At 47.4% G+C, this 19,804-nt stretch overlaps 1 protein-coding gene across 2 annotated transcripts; it reads left to right on the top strand.

Annotated features, from left to right (window-relative positions):
• The first annotated feature begins 4,733 nt into the window (after positions 1 to 4,733).
• On the top strand, positions 4,734 to 18,670 carry UNC119B (unc-119 lipid binding chaperone B). Of its 2 annotated transcripts, XR_011420798.1 has the most exons (6): positions 4,846 to 5,421; positions 9,337 to 9,450; positions 12,260 to 12,371; positions 12,499 to 12,671; positions 14,854 to 15,116; positions 15,616 to 18,670. XR_011420798.1 is itself a non-coding variant. In XM_023647022.2 (5 exons), exons 1-5 carry the CDS (start codon positions 5,181 to 5,183, stop codon positions 14,964 to 14,966), a joined length of 753 nt encoding a protein of 250 aa, XP_023502790.1. In that variant the 5' UTR covers positions 4,734 to 5,180; the 3' UTR covers positions 14,967 to 18,670. The 2 variants fall into 2 exon arrangements, 1 of the variants encoding a protein (XP_023502790.1); XM_023647022.2 differs by having other exon boundaries at positions 4,734 to 5,421; positions 14,854 to 18,670.
• Positions 18,671 to 19,804: the final 1,134 nt, after the last annotated feature.

Genomic DNA, 19,804 nt, shown 5'->3' with positions numbered 1-19,804 from the left:
GGTGAAATGACTTGTCCAAGGCCACACAGCTAGCACAAGGCAGAGCTGGGATTTTACACCAGGATTCTTGCTCTTCATCATTGCTCTATTGCCTTCCCTTTCCCCATGATGCTGTGTGATGTGGCATCAGAATCTACCTGCTGTATTTCTCCAAGCAGGAATGGAGGCTTCTGGTTTTGGGAGAGGGAGGGAGGAGTTCGGCCTCCTTCACTCAGTTATCGCTTGAAGGGCAGAACTCAGCTCCAAAAATGAGGCCAGTGTTGATGGAGTCTGTTCTCAGGGCCCAAATAAGCCAGGAGGCCCACATGGCCTCTTTCTTACCTTGAGCCCACCCGTAACTGGAGTTCTTTACTAATTTAAACTTAGCTGTTACTATTTCAAGTGGCTTTACATGCACTGCCAAATGGGCAAGAGACCTGAAGAAGCCCTGCTCTAGGGAGTTGCAGGCAGGGAAATTGTCTGACAAGATCTTGGGCCAAGTGCTGGGGGGTGGGTTAAAGCACTCCTTGGGTCCAGATCCTAATCTCGCTAAGGAAATCAGGCTCCCGGTTGGCTGGAGCCGGTATGTCGGACCTGTCTCCATTTTTAGTACCCTACCCGCCTCCATCCTCCATAGAGGAAGAGAGATGAGTTTTTCCAACATTTACTGGAAAGCTTGTTGCTGTAGCAGTGGTGAGGGTTCAAGGCAGAAAGGGGTGGAGCCAGGAGTGGCTTGCCTCTGCTTGCTGGCCACCTGAGATTCTAGGCACCTCACTGCGGTACTCTGGCCCAAGGGTCTTAGTTTTGTTTGTTGCCAACTACTTATATTAGTAAAAAAATAACCCCGCCTGCTTTTTGGCTTGGGCCTTATACTGAGCCTTGCTCTCCGGGGTTTCCTCACTGCCTCCACTTGAATCCATCTGTTGCTTCCTCCAGGCCTGGTCCCCAGCTCGTTTCCTCTCAGCTCTGACTTGAGTGTTCTTTTCAATCACTGTACACTCCCATCTAGCTCCCTGGCTTCTCCTCATCCAGTGTGCCTGCCCTCAGCAGAGGGGTCCTGAAGAAAGAGGCCACTTCAATATGTCACCGTAGTGACCGTTCATGAGACACTCCCTGACACTAGTATAGTGCTATTTTTCTCTGGTTTTTATCTCTTCACAACAACCCTAGGAAAGACGTGTAATTCCCCTGACTTAGGAATGAGGAAACAAAGGCCTAGAGGGGATGCACAGTCTGCCCAAAGTCACGTAGCTAGCAAGTGGCAGAGAGAGGGCTGGCACTTGGCCCTGTCTCACCTCAAAGCCTGTGCTCTTAATGCTATGATACGCTATTTTTAAAAAGCAACCTTTGGGGACTGGCCTGGTGGTGCAGTGGTTAAGTTCGCATGTTCTGCTCCGGCGGCCTGGGGTTCGCCGGTTCGGATCCCAGGTGCAGACATGGCACCGCTTGGCACACCATGCTGTGGCAGGCGTCCCACATATAAAGTAGAGGAAGATGGGCACGGATGTTAGCTCAGGGCCAGTCTTCCTCAGCAAAAAGAGGTGGATTGGCAGCAGATGTCAGCTCAGGGCTAATCTTCCTCAAAAAAAAAAAAACAGTAACCTTTTGAATGTAAGTAACTGATGAAGCTAGGTGATGGTTACATGGAGGTTTATTACATTATTCTTTCTCTGAAAAAGAAAAGTAACGTTTTAAGACAGTGATATAAGAAATGCAGAAATTTATTTTTTTTTAAGATTGGCACCTGAGCTAACAACTGTTGCCAGTCTTTTTTTTTTTTTTCTTTCTGCTGTTTCTCCTCAAATCCCCCCAGTACATAGTTGTATATGTTTTAGTTGTGGGTCCTTCTAGTTGTGGCACGTGGGACGCCGCCTCAATGTGGCCTGATGAGTGGTGCCATGTCCGCGCCCAGGATCCGAACCAGTGAAACCCTGGGCCGCTATAGCGGAGCGTGAGAACTTAACCACTCAGCCACGGGGCCGGTCCCCAGAAATATTTTTTTAAAAAATTATAGGAGGTGCAAAATGTGAAAACTCATCATTCTTATTCCCACCCCTCTAATCCCTAGAGGACTACAGGTGACAGTTTGGTATTTTTGTCTTATATGTATTTTTGTATATGTACACATACTCATATTTACATATATTGTGCACGTGTGCAAGTTTTTCTTTAGAATTCCATTATGGATCAAACAGTATATGTGTTTAAAAATTTGAAAGTACTGCCTTCAACAAGGCTACATAAATTTTCACTCTCCAGTCTTGTGCTACATGAATTTGGAATATGCCAGAAATCTTTATTGGGAACAGGTGGGATATAAATAATGAATTAATTCTTTTTAAAAACAGCCCTCAGCCGGGAAGAGCAGTGACTTGTGTACTAGGGAAATTACTAGCTCTCAGTCCCGGGCTACAAGGCTGGCTAGCCCACGGAAACCTTGGGGTTACTGTTTAATGCAAACAGTGTGTTAGTATATGTACTTTCAAAAAATATTTTTAAAAGACCCTTTTGATATACCTTGGGAAGATTTGGTGAGGAGAGGCAGAGGCCGATTAGAGGTTACAGCCCTAATTTTTCCTACTCCTTTTAAAAAAGGAATATCTATCTATCTATCTATATATCTTCTTCTTGTGTGTTTTCTATTCTTCTAAAGATACAGTTTTTCCTTTTAACCACAATTCAATAGGTAGTGACTAGAGAGAGTATAGGCCCCAATTCCCTTATATGACACTATTTATTTATTTATTTAAAAAATTTCTTTGGAGGAAGATTAGCCCTGAGCTAACTGCTGCCAATCCTCCTCTTTTTGCTGAGGAAGCCTGGCCCTGAGCTAACGTCCGTGCCCATCTTCCTCTACTTTATATGTGGGACACCTACCACAGCATGGTGTGCCAAGCAGTGCCATGTCCGCACCTGGGATCCTAATTGCTGAACCCTGGGCCGCCAAAGTGGAATGTGCACACTTAACCGCTGCACCACCGGGCCAGCCCTATTTATTTCTTTTGAACTGAAAATAGTGATCAGGTTTGAGGTTGCTTTTAAATTTTAAGAGGACATAAGGCCATTTTGGCTTAGAGTCTGCCTTCCAGACACAGATACTGAGATATTTTCTTTTTGTATACAAACAGCCCATGGTCATATGCTTGTGATAAAATAGTACAGAAATAGCTCTAAATGGGGTCAAAAGTGAATATATCCCCCTTTAGTCCCTTCCAATACCCTCCTCCCCAGAGGGAACCAAGGTTAACAATTTAGTGTATATCTAGACCTCTTCCTTTGCAGTTACAAGTACCCATCTATATAGTCATATACTTTTTATTTTAAAGAAATGGGATTCTGTGCCTTGTTTTTTCCCCTCACTTAATATATCTTTGAGATCACCCCATACCATTATGCATAGATGGATCTCATTCTTTTTAACAGCTGCATAACATGAGTGGAAAATTTACTCTAAGTTTTCAATGTTAAACAAATGGTCCTCTGGTAAACATCTTTGTGCGTTAATGTAGGCTAAATTCCTGGATGTGGAATTGCAGGTGAAAGAGTTAATACATTTGTTATCATCCCTAGAGAGACAAAAGCTGGCATCCAGGTAACTCTAGTCCTGGTGCTCTGAGAATAAACGTTCAAAGGGCAAATGAGCGTGGGAAGTGGTTGCATGCTAAGCCCTCCTCTTGGTAATTCACAATCAAGTAGCACATTAAAAGTTCTGGAGGGGGCATCCCCACGGCTGAGTGGTTCATTTTGCGTACTTGGCTTCGGCTGCCCAGGGTTTCACTGGTTCGGCTCCTGGGCCCGGACCTAGCCCCACTCATTAAGCCATGATGAAGCAGCATCCCACATTGCAGAGCCAGAAGGACCTGCAACTAGAATATACAACTATATACTGGGGGGCTTTGGGGAGAAGAAGAAGAAAAAGATTTGCAACAGATGTTAGCTCAGGTGCCAATCTTTAAAAAAAATGTTCTGGAAATTCTTCAGTAACTACTCGCTGCTGAGTGGTTTAAAAAGAGTTGTTTGCAATGGGAAAGACTTCAATTCTTTGTACACATCTATTAAAATTTCCCTGAACAGTTTGGTAAGTGCCACCCGGTGGCAATCTCTCAAAGACAGGACAGCATTTAGATAAAGCTTGGTCACATACTGTCCCACCAGGCTAGGCAGCTGGGGTGGAGTCGGGTTTGGATTTTGTCCAGGAACCAGGCTAGGCCTATCAGCCCCTCACATCTGGTGAGAGGGACTCACCAAGGCTTGTCATAAATCAAGTCTTGAGGCTGATGGTGGGGAGGTGGGTGGAGTTTCATTCTAGTCCAAGCCTTGCTGAGGGGTGACATCAGACCTAGCAGACACACTTTCCATCAGTCAGGCTCAGGCCTCCAGCGCAGAAGAGTGTGGCTCAGAATCCCTAGAGACGGAGCCACTTGGGGTGTAAGAGGGCAGCCTGATCTCCCGGCCTCCCCACTCCAATTGGTGAAATCATGGTTAACTTCCAAGGCTCCGTGCAGATGTCACCCCTGTGAAGCCTCTCCCTGATCCCACAGACCACTCTTGTGTACTCCGGTAGTACTTTTGCTGTACGTGGTAGAGCAGTCAGCAATCTGGTTTGTCTTCTAGTTCATTCACACTGAGCTGGTCAAGAGGAAGGGGCACATAGTGAATTATGTACTTCACAGTCTTCCCCAACAAAGGGGGAGCTCCTCGATAGTGGGACTTTCCCTCCCTCATTCATTCAATCATTATTGAGCGCTTACTCTGTGTCAGACATTAGCTGGACCGCCCGAATGCTGTGATGCGTGAGGCAGACCCAATCCCTGCCCTCATTCATATTCTTACGTCCCCTGTAGCCTAGCCCGGTGTCTAGCCCAAAGCCTGGCACAGCAGGGTTTAGAAATGGGAATCTAAGTGGAAAGCTGCCTTTGCATAGCAAGCACTGTTGTACTCCATCTTCTATGCTACAGATTAAAAAACATTTTCTCAAGATGCCCCCTCGACAGTTTATATGACAGGAAGTCATTTGACCATAGGAAATATTTTTAAAACATTTGGGGCGATCTCGGGGCCTGACGGCGAGTCCGGGGCTCACCACCTGGCGGGTCACGGCGCGGCGGCCGCAGGCCCCGCCCCCAGGTGCCGCCCGGCCCCGCCCCCGCTCTCCATAGTTACGGCGCTGCGGAGGCGGCGGCCATCTTGGCGGCGGCGCGATGAGCGGGTCGAACTCGAAGGCTGCGGCCGCTGGCTCGGCGGCGGGGTCCGGGGCGCTGGTGGCTGGCAAGGAGGAGAAGAAGAAGGCGGGCGGCGGCGTCCTGAACCGGCTCAAGGCGCGGCGGCAGGCGCCTCACCACGCCGACGCCGGCCTCGGGGCGGCGGTCACGGAGCAGGAGCTGCTGGCTCTGGACGCCATCCGGCCCGAGCACGTCCTGCGCCTCAGCCGGGTCACCGAGAGTGAGTGCCGGGCCGGCCGCGCCCTCCCCTCGCGCCGGGCCGCGGGCCCCTGGTAGCCTTCGCCGGAGCCGGGCGCTCGACCGGCCCGGGGGTCCACCTGGGCTCCCCTGCCGGCCAGGCCGCGCTGCCCACTGCCCCGCAGGGTCTGGTCTGCGCGCCCCCTCGCCTAGACCTGCTTGGGAAGGGGTCCCCTGAGCTTGACTGCGTTCCCCGCGTCCCGCCGCGCCAGCTGGGCCTCGGGCCGGGCCGCTCCCCTCCTCAGCTGGACCTGCTTAGGTCGGGGCCCCCTGCAGCGTAACCCGATCCTCCTGAGCCGGCCCGGCCGCCGATCCCTAAGCCTGGAAGCCCCCAGCTCTCAGTCAAGTTCCTGTTCGGCCAGGCCCCCTCAACCTGTCTGCTTCCAGCTTCTGCGGCCTCTGCCAGCCCACCCTACCTGTTTTCTCCGCGTGCCCCTCCCCTTCTCCGGGCTCTGTCCAGCCTGCCTTGGCCCTCTATCCCTTTTGGTTTCAAGGGTCCCCCTTTTGTGTACAGGGGCCTCTTCCTTCCTCCAACACATTGCCGTGGCATTTCATGCAAATTTAAAACTGTGCCACATAAAATAAAGTACGTTAATAAAGTTTCAGTTTATGTGCAAAATCCAAAATGTGAATCCTGCTTTTGACACTTGTTCTAGTAAATTAAGAATTGTGTCAGGGTTTCCGAAATGCGTTTCTTGCATAAAATGCAACCATCCTGCACCTTTTCATTGACAGAAGGAAGGGTGGGAAGAAATATATTGCCCACTCCCTGTCCTGGTTCACCTCGCTTCTTCTGTTCTCTTCCAAGCCAAGCCCTGACCTGATGCACTTTGTCTTGCTGTTTCCCCTCCAGCGTTTACAGTCACCTGGTCAGACCCTGCTTGCCCTGTCCTCCAGGCTTGTAACCCTGCAGCACCAGCGCTGGCTTGATGGATCTCAGGCTACCTCAGTCTTATCTGCTGAAACCATTTAGTAGGCAGCCCGGGGCTGCTCAGGTGTACCTCGGGGCTGGTGGCAGCTGCAGTGATTTGGGGATGGGAGTTTGGGGGGTGGGCCTTGGTCCAGCCTGTACGGAAGGAATTTCCCATCTCCTAAAATAGTTCTTCTTTGATTCTATATATTTTGATGTCTCCATTTTCCATCGCTGTTTGGGTTGGGACTGTCCTTTGCATGCCTGAGTACAGATTTAGAGGGTCTTGCTATTCAGTTTCATTGAAACATTGTGAAAAAGCTCCTTCTGTTCTGACCCACTTTTCATTTGGGGCCTCTGAAGGTACAGAAATGCTCATCACCTGACCTTTCTAACCTCATGCTTTCTCCTGATATCAGAGGGGAATCAGGCCGTTCTAACACCTGAGCCTAAGCAGCATCCTCGGTGGCCACTCGGGTCCTGTGTAGGAGCTTGGGATTGGTGCTATTGCTCAGACCCATCTCAGCAGCTTATTGGAGAAAGTCACAGGTCAGAGCCTGGTGACCTCTGGATTACTCTTCCTAGAGTCTGTCCCATTCAGCAAGTTATTAATTGAGTACCCTCTAAAGATGCAGAACCCATCTCAGCCTTTTGGGGAGTTGCAGAATAATTAGTAGCTCTCAAGTTTGCCATCTTACTGGAGAGACAGCTTGTAAAATATGAAACAGCTGACACAAGCAGGCAAGATAAGATAAAGAGCCAAAATGAGTTGTAGCAGAGATTCTTTCAGGAGTCAGGGTAGAAGAAGTCAGTGAAATTTTCTGTGATCAGTACTCTTTTGATTAGCTGTTCAGATTGTTGTAGGTTATACTTCACTTTGGCGTAATGCCCTCACCAGCAAATCTGTCCTACTGCCTGTGTAGGTGTGTCCTGATTTTGTACAGGCCATGAGCTAAGAATGGTTTTTACATTTTTAAATGGTTGGGAAAAAGATCTTGTGACACACGGTTATATACAACTCATATTTCAATGTCCAATAGTTTTATTGGAATACAACCACACTCATTCATTTGTATGTTGTCTGTGGCTGCTTTTGCTGTGACAGAGTGGAGTAGTTGTGACAGAGACTGTGTGGCCGCAAAGCCTAAATATGATCTGGCCCTTTACAGAAAAAGTTTGCAGATCTCTGCTTTGTGATATGACGAAACAAGCAAGCACTGTATTAGCCATTAGATCAGGATAAATGTTTTATTTTTTATGTTATTTATTTATTTATTTTCTTTGGTGAGGAAGATTGGCCCTGAGCTAACATCTGTGCCAATCTTTATTTTCTATGTGGGATGCTGCCACAGCATGGCTTGGTGAGCAGTGTGTAGGTCTGTTCCCAGATCCGAACCCGTGAACCCTGGGCCACTGAAGCAGAGCGCACAAACTTAACCATTATACCACCAGGCCGGCCTCCAGGATAAATGTTTTAAAATGGATTTTTAAGAAAGTTCTGTCCTGTTGTGATATTCAAGTTGATAGATCATGAAAGGTTTATAGGCCATTTTTTAAGTGTTTCCAAAGAAATCACCTTTTACTATCTCTGTTTCTAAAAGTGTTATGATAATCTTTTGTCCAAACTAAGTCCATACTGTTTTTTTCTTTCTTGGATCCCCTAACTCTCTCCATACAACTTTTGCTTATAACATAAGAGGAAGTTTTTGGATGTATTTTAAGTGGATTGTGTAAGGAAAAAAACCTGAGTTCACTTCAAAACTTGAGAAATAAAGAAATGGTAGTTTTGGAGGATTGCTGTTTTTTTGGTTCAGTTTTATTGAGATATAATTGGCATACAGCACTGTATAAGTTAATATGCAGTGTGGCATATTTGAAAGCTGCTAAGAGAGTAAATCCTGAAACTTCTCATACCAAGAAAAAAAATTTATTTTTTGGTAATGAGTGTTAACTTATTACGGCAATCCTTATGCAATATATATATATATATATATATATGAGATTATTGTGCCGTACAGCTTAAAATTACACAGTGCCTGCTGAGCTTCACTTGAGCTAGAGGAGCAGCGAAGACTCATGTAGAGACCTTTCTGGATGTCCCTCTGCTTCAAACAACTTGCACCTCCTATTACTAGCATTTATCGCCACAATCTGAGCTGGTCAAAAACAGAAGGAAGGGTACAAGATCTTCCCATTTATTCATTCAGCAGTTGTGCACCGAGACCTCACCCTGGGCCAGGTGCCCTGGTGGGCCTAAGTGCAGGGCTGAAAACCACTCCGTGGTCCCTGCCTGCCAAGAGCTCACAGTGTGGAGGGGAGATGGATAAAAGCATGACAGCAAAGACACGAGAAATGAAAGAGCAAGTGCTGGAGTGAAACACAGCAGGGGGTTGTGAGGGAGGGTTGGGGGGGGGTCACTGGGTAGAAAGGTCTGAGAGGCCTCACTTGGGTGACATTTGCTGGAACCAGCATGACAAGAGGGAGCCAGCCGTGGACAAGTCTGGGAGCGATGTGTCAGGGAGAAGTCACCACTGCTGCAGAGTCTCGCAGGCAGAAGTGAGTTTAGCCAGAGGAGGTTAAACAGGTGGCCAGTGTGCCTGGAGGGAGCCTGGGAAGGGAGAATAGGAGACGGAGGTGGATGCTAGGGTCAGGTCCCGCGGCCTGGTAGGCTGTGTCTGTTAACTTTTCCTCTTTGACTATGTTCCTCAAAAGCTTTGCATTTTAAAATTATAGATACTTAGTATCTCACAATTTGTGTGAACCAGCAATTGAGTATGGCTCACCTAGGTGCCTCTGCTTCATGGTATGTCACAGCCTGGGACTGTGGCCTCAACTAGTCGCAACGGGGGTTGCGGGGGAGGATTTGCTCCTAAGTTCACTTACTGCTTTCAGGATTCAGCTTGGTCTGAAAGCCTGAGTTTCTTTCTGTCTGTTGGCCTGGGCCCTTGGAGGGTTATTTAATGGCATTGGTCTCTCTCTCATTTTCAGATTATTTATGTAAACCTGAAGACAACGTCTACAGTATTGATTTCACCCGCTTCAAAATTCGAGATTTGGAGACAGGGACAGTGCTTTTTGAGATTGCCAAACCTTGTGTTTCAGGTAGGCCTTAATATTGTAGTGGTCACTTGACAGTTGGAACAAAAAGTCTTTGACACTTGAATTGTTGTGTGCTGTTGCATCCTGTGTCATGGACTCCAGCATGTCCTGCTTCCATGACCTCCTCCCGGAGCCTGGCCTGCAGCCTGATTTGAGGCTGTGTTGCAAGGCTGACGTTTGTTGAGTATCTCCTCTGTGCTGGTCACTGTGTTCTACATCTTTCTATTTACATCGGCTCATGTAATCCTCACACCTCTGTGAGGAGTCATCCCCATTTTACAGAGAAGGAAACTGAGGCCCAGAATTTCCAAGTAACTTTCCTAAGGTCCTGTGCTCTTTCATCTTACCATATTGCCTCCAGTTAGGAAAGGAATCCTTGAAACTGAACTCTAATGAAGAAAGCTCACCTGAGCCTTGAGTCCTGGGAACTCTCTGGGAGGATGATACTGAGGATTCCAGTCCAGACTATGAGGCACTTTCACCTGCCGTCTCACTCTCCTTTAAACAGTGTCCCATATTCCCCAGTAAGTCCTGGTTTGGATTTTAATCTGCACCATTTTCTGGATGAACAGAAAGTGCAGACCTCTGAACTCATCTCCTTGGGATTCCTTAAATTAGCCTTAAATAGACATTTCCTGTGCTTGTGATGCAGTTCGAGGGTGATTCATTTCTGGCTAGGGGACCACACTTAAGTCTTTGGAGCACATCATGGAGATTTAGCACCCCCTGGAGTTAGTTATTGGAACACCAGCACAGATAACCCTCGGAGTGTCAGCCGAGGTCTGTATTAATAACACTTTTGGCAAAGTTTTCTTGTCTGATTTGCTACTTAGAAAGAGTATGTAAATTTGATAAGGCAGGTATTAGTAGCCCAAGTAAGTTGAAAGACTTTCCTGAGAAAGTCTTAGCTCAGGTTAATTGCCCAGCCAAAGCTAGAGCCCTGGTCTCCTCACCCCACCCAGTATTCTTTGTTTTGGTGAGGAAGATTGTCCCTGAGCTAACATCTGTGCCAGTCTTCCTCTGTATTTTTGTATGTGGGGCACTGCCACAGCTTGGCTTGATGAGCAGTGTGTAAGCCCGTGCCCAGGATCTGGACCTGAGAACCCTGGGCCACCAAAGTAGAGCGCACAAATGTAACCACTACACCACCAGGGTGGCCCCCCACCCGGTATTCTTTTGTTTTTGTTTTGTTTTGTTTTGTTTTTGAGGAAGATTAGCCCTGCGCTAACATCCGTGCCCATCTTCCTCTACTTTATATGTGGGACGCCTACCACAGCATGGTTGCCAAGTGGTGCCATATCTGCACCTGGGATCTGAACTGGCAAACCCCAGGCTGCCAAAGCGGAATGTGCACACTTAACCGCTGCGCCACCGGGCTGGCTCCCCCACCTGGTATTCTTTATGCTACAATAACCTGGTATTGACCAAGGTGTCTAAAGGCTCAAGCTTGTGGGTACTTAGCTTGTATTGGGAGGGTCAGGGTCAGCTAGCTTCCTGGGTCTGTGGTGTTCTCATCCCTAAGTACATGTCTCAATACTTAGGATGTTTCGAGGACCCCAGGGCTACTTCAGGTGTGTGGATTTGGATTAGACTGGGCCCAGAGTTGTCTTTTCAGTACAAACCTGAACTGTCTCAAGAAGGTCAGCTGCAGATCCTGTAAAAATACCTTGATTTTCAACTTCTCCAGTCTTTACCTTTAAGGATCTTGTTTCACTTAGAATGTGCTCGCACTGAATCGGTCCCCTCCTGTAGCATTTTGATGAGTTCAAATCTGTGAGAAGATTTGCTCAGTCTCTCTGAATCCATTGTTGGAGCCGGTGCTTTAGAGCCTCTGGCTCTGAGCTCCAACTCAATGTGGTTGCCCAGTGTTCTTGGGCTTGTCACAGGCAGAGATGTTTGATGCTGACAAGGGCTTATGTTGCATCCACATTCAGCCTAGACCTAGAAAAAATATTCCTGTTGAACACTGGATAGCTACTAGAGGGAACTAACTCCTTGTTCACATTAGAATGGTTCTCTGATTCATTTTACAAATCTTTCGTCTCCTGGGTTCAGGAGTGGACTAGACCAGAGACCCTCATTAACCTTATAGATGCTCGTTCAGGTCCCACACATTGTTTCATTGCCCATCTGCTTCACCTTTTCCCAGATGCTCAGAATGTTGGGCCTGATATTGCCTGAAATAGGTATTAGTCCAAAGCAGTTTAGTACCCCAAAGCTGTAGGTCAGTGACTTCCATTTAAATAACAAAATTATTTCTAGGGGTTTGTATTTGCTGCCTGTCAGAAACTTTTGCATTCTTCGAAGGTGCCTTTTGACTAGTTTCAAGTTTTGTAATCTCATTCTTTTGGTTAGTGGCTAGTATGTCAACTTAGTCAACAGAAGAGCTAGTCTGTATAATATAGACCATGTCAGGGGCCTGGTACCCAGCTTATGTTTCAGGCTTCACCCTTAGGATACAGCCCCCAAGCACCCAAATTATATAAAATGCAAATAGCGTTTAAGAACAGGCTTCAAGTCAGATGGACCTGGATTCAGATCCCTGCTCCCTCTGTTTACTATTTGGGGGACTTTGGACATGTTATTAAACCTCTCTGAACTTGAGCTTCCTGAGCTGTAAAATGGAGACAATTAGAATGCCTCACAGGGTTGTTGTAAGGACTATATGCAGTGTTTAGCACAGGGCCTGGCATAGAGCAAGTGCACAGTCAATATTGGCCATCCTCCTGTTGGTGTTGGTACTGTTAATTGATTGTGCTGTTTGGACTGGTGGTGCCAAGATGGGGCACCAGGATTCTATGTGCTCTTTCAGACCAAGAGGAGGAGGAGGAGGAGGAAGGTGGAGATGTGGATATCAGTGCAGGACGTTTCGTCCGTTATCAGTTCACACCAGCATTTCTCCGCCTCCGGACAGTTGGGGCTACGTGAGTACCAGTATTTCCTGAGGGGAGAACATTCTGCTTGTTCACAGAGAATGTTCTCGGTTGGGTTTTGGGTTGGCTTTAGAGGAGGGAGGAGGCAAAGTCAGGCTCACAGAGATTTATTTTGCAGAGTGGAATTCACAGTGGGAGACAAACCTGTGTCAAACTTCCGGATGATCGAACGGCACTATTTCCGGGAACGCTTGCTGAAAAACTTTGACTTTGATTTCGGCTTCTGCATCCCCAGCAGTAGGAACACTTGTGAACATATCTATGAGTTTCCCCAGCTTTCTGAGGATGTCAGTATGTATCCCTTGACTTTACAGCATTCTAGATTCTTAGGGCTAGAAGGAACAAACCTTGAAATCCATCTGGTCCAACGCCCTTGTTTTGCAGAGGAGGGAAATAGTGACGTGGCACATATCTAGTCATTTGACCCCAGGCTTCTCATTTCCTATTGTTCCTGTCTAAAGTTTCAAACTCTGACTCTGCCTGTCTGGGAGCATCAAAGGTTTTAATAATACAAGCCATCCTTTTTAGATGGCTGCGGTGGGAAAGGGAGTGACCGAGGGAGAGGAGAGGAGGCCCATGACAATCCCTGGGTTTCCAGTTCCATAAAGCACCTCGCTTATCCACTGTCAGTCATGGTTTTCCACTGTGTTCTAGTCATTGGCACTCTTTGTTAGCCCTTCACTTTTCCCTAATCAAAGCTAGGTGTGCAATTTTGGGCTAAATAGAATCATAGGTCTGAGGACCTCCTCTTTGTCATTCTCTGCAAGCAGAATGTTGATTAGGTAAACCATTAGGATAGATCCAGCAGGAAATATTAGGAGCTGTCACAGGTTTTGGAGCAGAAGGAGTGACATGATGGATGCAGTGTTTTGGGAAGAGTAATCCTGTAGTTGTATGGAGGAAGAACTGGGGAAGGCATCAGAGGGAGAAGGCTAGGCAAGGGAAGAGATGGACTTAATTAGAAAGAACGGGCTTGATCAGTTTCTATGACTTTGGTCTAGCTATCCCAGGTTAGCATCCTCTGTTGGTAATTAGGGAAAATTGCTCAAGAACAATGAGGATGTGAGTGGGATTATGTGACTAGCGATGGAGTTTAGTTGGGTGGTGGGGAACACTGACTAGTTTTCTTGGAATCCCAGTTTCTTAAAGTTGTCATGTTCTGAAGACCAGATATTCTTTACTTGTGTGGCAGTGCTGTTCCTGGGTAAAATGAGGATTGCTGAGATGTGGGGCAGGATGTTTATGACAACATCTCATCCTGGTTTGAACCCCGCTCCACAAGCTGGGCTGGAATACGTAAAGATTATGTATAGCATTTCAAGTTTTTACCCAAGGCAATATAACTTTTATTCATGGAACCAAATAAGCAAAAAGAGCATGGAGGTCGGTATTCTGGCTATAAACCAAATAACTTTGGCCTTGGTGGGTTCAAACAACTGTAAACAATTTCACCTTGTGAGAACTGTGGTGAACAATAGCATTTCCTCCTGAGAACTCAAAATAGCATGTGATCACTCACTCAGAACTGATCAGAGGTAGTGACTTCATTATCCTTTTTTTTTAAAGATTGGCACCCGAGCTAACAACTGTTGCCAATCTTCTTTTTTTTTTTCTTTCTGCTTTTTCTCCCCAAATCCCCCCAGTACATAGTTGTATATTTTAGTTGTGGGTCCTTCTAGTTGTGGCATGTGGGACACCGTCTCAGCGTGGCCTGATGAGTGGTGCCATGTCCACGCCCAGGATCTGAACCAGCATAACCCTGGGCCGCCAAAGCGGAGCGTGCGAACTTAACCACTTGGCCACCCATGGAGGACTGGCCCGCAGGACTTCATTATCTTGACTCTCGAGTATGGGTAAAGCAGTCTGGGCAGTTCCCTGAACAAACAGAAGGTTTAAATCTGGATCCCAAGATAGGGAGACCTTCTGCTGGATCATTTACAAGTTAATAACCTGAGCCATCTCTAGAGAAGTCTTCTTGCCATTTGTCCCCCTGCACTCCTGCACACCTAAGATTCCTTTGGTTGTCATGCGTGCCCATGGGAAGTGGCAGAGTGAGGCACAGCTTTCTGAATTTGGACCAGAATGTCTAGAGGTGGGGAGCAGACCAGAAGCACAGAGTAAATAAGCCGTTGAGGTCCATGTTGGCAAAAGGTAAGTAAACACATTTCCCTGGGTACTGACTAAGAATCCAGGCTGGAGATGACCGAGGAGGACCATGTCAAGAGAGTCGATTGCATCCTTACGTTGAAGTGGATATCATGTTCAGTTAGGGGGCCTCTGTGGTCTCCAGTTCTCCCCAGCTCTCAAGGGCTGGCTCTCTCTGTTCTGACCTCATTATTCTGGGGTAGTGTACTCATGTTCTCTGGCAGAGTTGGCTTATGAATTTTAGAGGGGGTACTAAGTTTGTTCCCACCTAGCCCATGGGGCAGGCTCACACATAAATCTTTGCTTTTTTCTGTCCCCTGACTTGCAGTTCGTTTGATGATTGAAAATCCCTATGAGACCCGTTCTGACAGCTTCTACTTTGTTGACAACAAGCTGATAATGCACAACAAGGCTGATTATGCCTATAATGGAGGCCAGTAACTGCTGCAGGAGTGGACAAGGGAGGTGCTTTGCTGCGGCCCAGGGTCCTGGCACACGGAGATGGTTGAAGCTGCAGTTTGTCAACACACATCTGGAACCTGGCCCCAGGAAGCCAAGGCTGGGGTGGCAGTTTCCTGTGCTCCAAGAGAGGTGCCAAGCAGTACTGTGTTTTCTTCCCTAGTATTTTTTCTTCTCTTTTTTTCCCTGCCCTTTATGTCACAGAGGTACTACAGTAAAGTCAAAGATTAAGATAAGGCTCCTGGAATCAAGATATAAGAGAAAGTTTATTTTCATGTAGTCATAGCTCCCTACTAGTTGTCCTGACAAGTCTGGGTCTCTCCAGGCACTTCTGTGCCCACGTGAGGAGGCTCTGGTGGGCCTCCCTGCAGGTTAGCAGCTCTTCTGTAGGTTCCTGGGTGCTGTGGGAAGCTGAAACGTAGGCCTCTTCCAGGCATCTCCTCTCACTTCTGGGGTGGTGTCAGCACAGTCTGACCTCAGCCTGTGCATAGTCCTGAACCAACTGGAAAGAAACTTGAAAGCAGGGGGAAGGAAGAGGTGGTGCCAAGAGTTGAGGCACTAGGGGTGGGTAAGGCTGCCAAACGGAAAGATTCATTTTATGAGGAGGCCTGCTTATCTGTCTGACTTGCAGGATCCTCAGCCAGCAAGGGTTTCAGCCTGGGGATACAGCAAGGTTTCAGCCTGGGAGTGCCTTCCTGTTCTCATTTTGGAACGAAGATGAGCTTGCTCTGCTTCTCCTGGCTCCTGACTTTTGAGTATCTCCTGAAACAGAATGTGTCTGTTTTGCTCTTGGAACAGTAATATATCTCGAGGCCAGAGCAGGCCTTATTGTGTTTTGTTTTTTATTTCTAGGCTTCTTTCTGGGAGGCTTCATAAAATGTCAGTGGTGCTCCCAGTGTATGTGACGTGCAGTTAGACTTCTAATAGTGTTAATCAGGCTCCCGGGGCTAATCTGGCTCGTGTTGGAGCAGAGTATAGTTACACACCAGCAGCTCATTTAAAGGAGGGATTTCGTTTTCTCTACACAGCAGAGCCTGGAGGATTGGCTTTTGATGGGGATTTGCCTCTGAAACTCTTTGTAGATTTCTTATTTAGGAGGATTTTCAGTAGTATCTGGAACCATCCTGGCAGGTCAGACCTAAGTAACACATAACTCATCCTTCAAACTGCTAGTTGGAATGGTGCCGGCTGTTTGGAAAGGCTGAGATAGGCTGCGATGGCCTGTTGGAGAGATGTGTTCTTAAAAGAGCGTCTTCGCACATCCTGTGGGCTACTTTTGTCCTGGGGCCCTTACTGGATGGACTCTTGCTGCCTCAGCTCCCTGTGGTTGTCTGACAGTGTGGGTGGCTCTAGATGCTCAGCCTAACCTCTCTAAGATGGTTGCTGCGGCCAGGATTTAGCACTGATAGGAAGGAGGCTATAGGAGGAGCCTAGCTATGTGGTAATAGTCACAGTGAGGCATCGCAGTAACTGTGACAGGAGAGCTGTCTCCCAAGGTGCTTGGGAGAAAGGCCACGTGGGGCCAGGGAAAGAAGGGCCAGCACTTTGCTGCAGAAGTCCCTGTGCATTCACTGACCAGTGTTGCTCCCTGCTGGATTCTAGAGCGTGAGTGGCCTTGAACCTTGGCTCAGTGCTTTGTGCTGATTTGTCTGGATTGTGTCAGATGCTGGCAGCTTTCTCACTGAGAAAGCCCTAGGTTATCCCTGTCTGCTGGTGCTGGATCCAACCACTGAGGGAGGGAAGAGACCGTGCACCTTGCACAATGGGTTACACATCACCAGACAGGCTGAATCTCAGAACTGGAGTTGACTACAAATCCAGGTGCCTTAAGTGTGGCTCTGTCCCATATGCTGCTGGGGAAAGCTGCATTGCCCTCATTCCCTCCTCATCTGTGGACAGACATCAGCACTGCCTCCTTACCCTCTGTTTCTCATTGCAGCTCCTCTAACATGTTTGTGTGTTCCTGTCAAGCTTCAGAGTAACCCCTTCTCTGTGACGGAAGCCCAGTCAGGAGAGTTTATATTATTTGATATTGAATTATTATCTAGGATGTGGTTTCTGGAGCCCAGAGCTCTGCTTAATAGAGTGTGTCTTAGAAATGTGCCCTGGGGCAGACCGCCTCTTGAGGACCAGTGGGCTCTCATCTGCAGTGGTAGCTTTTGCTAGGAGGACCAGGAGGCCAGAGGGGGTAGGCACTCTGGCTTGAATAGTGCTGTATTCTGTTCCCCATTAGCTTGCCTTAGTCTCACCGGAGACCATTTTGAGGCCAAGTGCACAATCTGTGCCCAACAGGACAGGGATTTACCATCTTCTGAAGGTCTGGTGTTCTGTATCTGGGACTCTGGATTCTTGTGTCTAGCTACTCAGGAAATCTTGAGAAGCATTTATGACTCTGGGGTGTTAACCAGGGTGAGTTTGAAATTCAGACTTTTGTACCTGACTTGAGAGAATTGGCAGTCGTACTTTCTCTGAAAGTAGCTGAACCACTCAGAAGTTGAATCAGGAGGCCATGTTATTAAGGTGTCTGGACTGTTGGGAGCTCTTATCTTGTGAGTGATATAGTGGGAGGAACGAAACTACCTGCATGGGGAGACCATGCCTCGTTCAGAGCTGGCATCTGAGAGGTAGCTCCTGGAGGAAACACATTCCAGCAGACTGGCAGGCCCATCTGGTGCCCTGGGGCCTGCTGCCTGCACCCCTTCCTCTCCTCTTTTGTTCCTTTCCCTCTGCCTTGGAATCTCTTGGGAGAGAGCCTCTCTTTTCCTGTGAAGCCTTTGGGCTAAGATGCCCTTCCACCTTCTCCAAATAAGATCCTGGTTTATTTCATTCTGTGTTTGGAAGAGTAAACAGAGGAAATAAAACTAAAAGTAGTTCTTGGCTAAGTGGGCTGTCCACTCATGTGTTAGCTCAGAGCTATCTGCAGAGAAAGCAGTTTTCAAGGGCCTGTAGGACTTCCTGAAGACACCTACAGTCTTTGGGCCATCTGATTCTCAAATGGGGCAGTGATTGGGGATGTTGGGGCTAACCATAGACTGGAGAGTCTTGAGATGGCAGTGACTGGGGAATCTTCAACTTATTTTTTCAGTTGAAGTGGAACTCATTTCTGGAAGGGATTTAAGAGGCTGTGTCTAATGTACAAATTGGGTGAGTCTTGGCTTAGTGTGTACTGCCAGCCCTGGTCGGCCCCCCGGGTACTCTTTTTTTCTCTGTAAAGTCACTGTCTTCTGGTGGCCGTTGTCACCATGACATCAGTGAGGTTTGGAGAATGGGGACAGTCTGTTCTAAAAATCACAGCACAGGCTTCTAGCCAGCGCACGAGGCTTCCTGATGCAGAGGGTGCTGCTGTCCCCGGGGTAGGAGGCCGTTGTTGGTCATGTTACTCATATTCCAAGTTACAGAATGTCGCAGCCACAAGAAGGCTCTGGTGGAGGTGGATTTACCCCTCGTTTTACAAAGGATCGTGTAAAATCATTGAAGTTGTGAAAGTCTATTTTTTCCTGTAAATCTATTTTTCACAGAGTATAAGAAATATCAATGACCTGATCTTTCCTTCCACTTCTTTCCCCTTCACCTAAGATCCATTCCAGTTTGTATTGTCTTTGTGTCCAAAGTAAACTAGGTGACTTATTTGTATAAAATGTTATTTTGCCACAAGAGACAGTAATAAAAGAAAGATTTTCGCAGTATGTGTACCCTCTCTTGTCTCCTGACTGGGCCCTTTGCATTGGTGGGGGGAACAGGTGTGGGGTGGGGGTGGGCACCGAGTTTCTTTGTGTGGCCTTTCTGTAAGTGGTTAATGAGTACAGCTGGTTTATGGGGTGAGTGGGGACCAGTATTGGGCTTTAGGTTTAATATTTTTGCTTTATGTTGCTGGAGGGCTTTCAGAACTAAACATTTATACACATATTTTAACGTTAGGTTTATTGAGGGGTACTTTACAGTAAAATTCACCTTCTTTAAGAGTACAGCTTGATGAGTTTTGACAAATGTATACCCCCATCACAGTCCTGGTACAGGGTATTCACATCACCTCAAAAAGCTCCCTCAAGGTCTTGGTGTTTACGGCCAGTTCCCGCCCTCCCCCCCGCCCCTTTCAGCCATTGTCTGATTTGTCTCTACTAGAGAACTTACATACCTTTAATATAAAACGTACATCCACGTTTAAGGTGACAAACAGTACAGTTTTAAAATGTCTGGTTTAGATGTTCTGTGGCACCTGAAGCAATGAGTGGCCTCTGCCCACAAACACCACTCACTTATTTCCCCCTCTCTCCTGCTTTTTCCTTTTTCCTTCCACCCAGGGCTGGTGCCCAGGTGAGGTGGTGGAAAGGTGAGGAAGACCTCAGAGCATTTGCCAACAACAGTCATTCCTTTAGCTTTAAAGTACTGTGGATTTAGAGGCTTTCTTTTAAATGTATTTCTTTTTAAATGGAAGGTAACATATTAAGGACTTTGCTGCATCTTTTGATTGATGTCCGGGAGGCAGAGCAAAGTCTTGGAGGAAGCAGAATTTTTGGCATGTGAGTCAGTGCTGGGGACAGATGCCTGGCTGAGTTATGGGGGGAGAAAGGCAGCTGGAGGGATGTGTGGGGGCCTGGGAGGGTGTGGCTGGTGCCCAGGAGCCTGTGGAAGGCTGGCTCACACTTGTGCTAAGGGACGCCCCTTGTCAGGTGGATGAAATCGCCATAGCTGCCTGGGCAGGGTGTAAGTGCCCTGACGAGGACACTGATGACCAAATGCCTCCCTGCTCCCAAGGAAGCTCTGCCCCACTATTGGGAGTGACACACAGGGGACTACAGTGCAACAGGGAAGTAGCAGCG

Source organism: Equus caballus, chromosome 8, assembly GCF_041296265.1.
Source record: "Equus caballus isolate H_3958 breed thoroughbred chromosome 8, TB-T2T, whole genome shotgun sequence".
Classification (NCBI taxonomy): Eukaryota; Metazoa; Chordata; class Mammalia; order Perissodactyla; family Equidae; genus Equus; species Equus caballus.
This window is presented reverse-complemented; position numbering and strand designations above follow the sequence as displayed.

Bases quoted from the DNA above. Each gene is read 5' to 3' on its own strand.
- UNC119B (XM_023647022.2), top strand. From the start codon at position 5,181: ATGAGCGGGTCGAACTCGAAGGCTGCGGCCGCTGGCTCGGCGGCGGGG. The intron at 9,451-12,259 runs GTAGGCCTTAAT...GTGCTCTTTCAG, and splicing joins TGCCAAACCTTGTGTTTCAG to ACCAAGAGGAGGAGGAGGAG. The intron at 12,372-12,498 runs GTGAGTACCAGT...TTTATTTTGCAG, and splicing joins CTCCGGACAGTTGGGGCTAC to AGTGGAATTCACAGTGGGAG.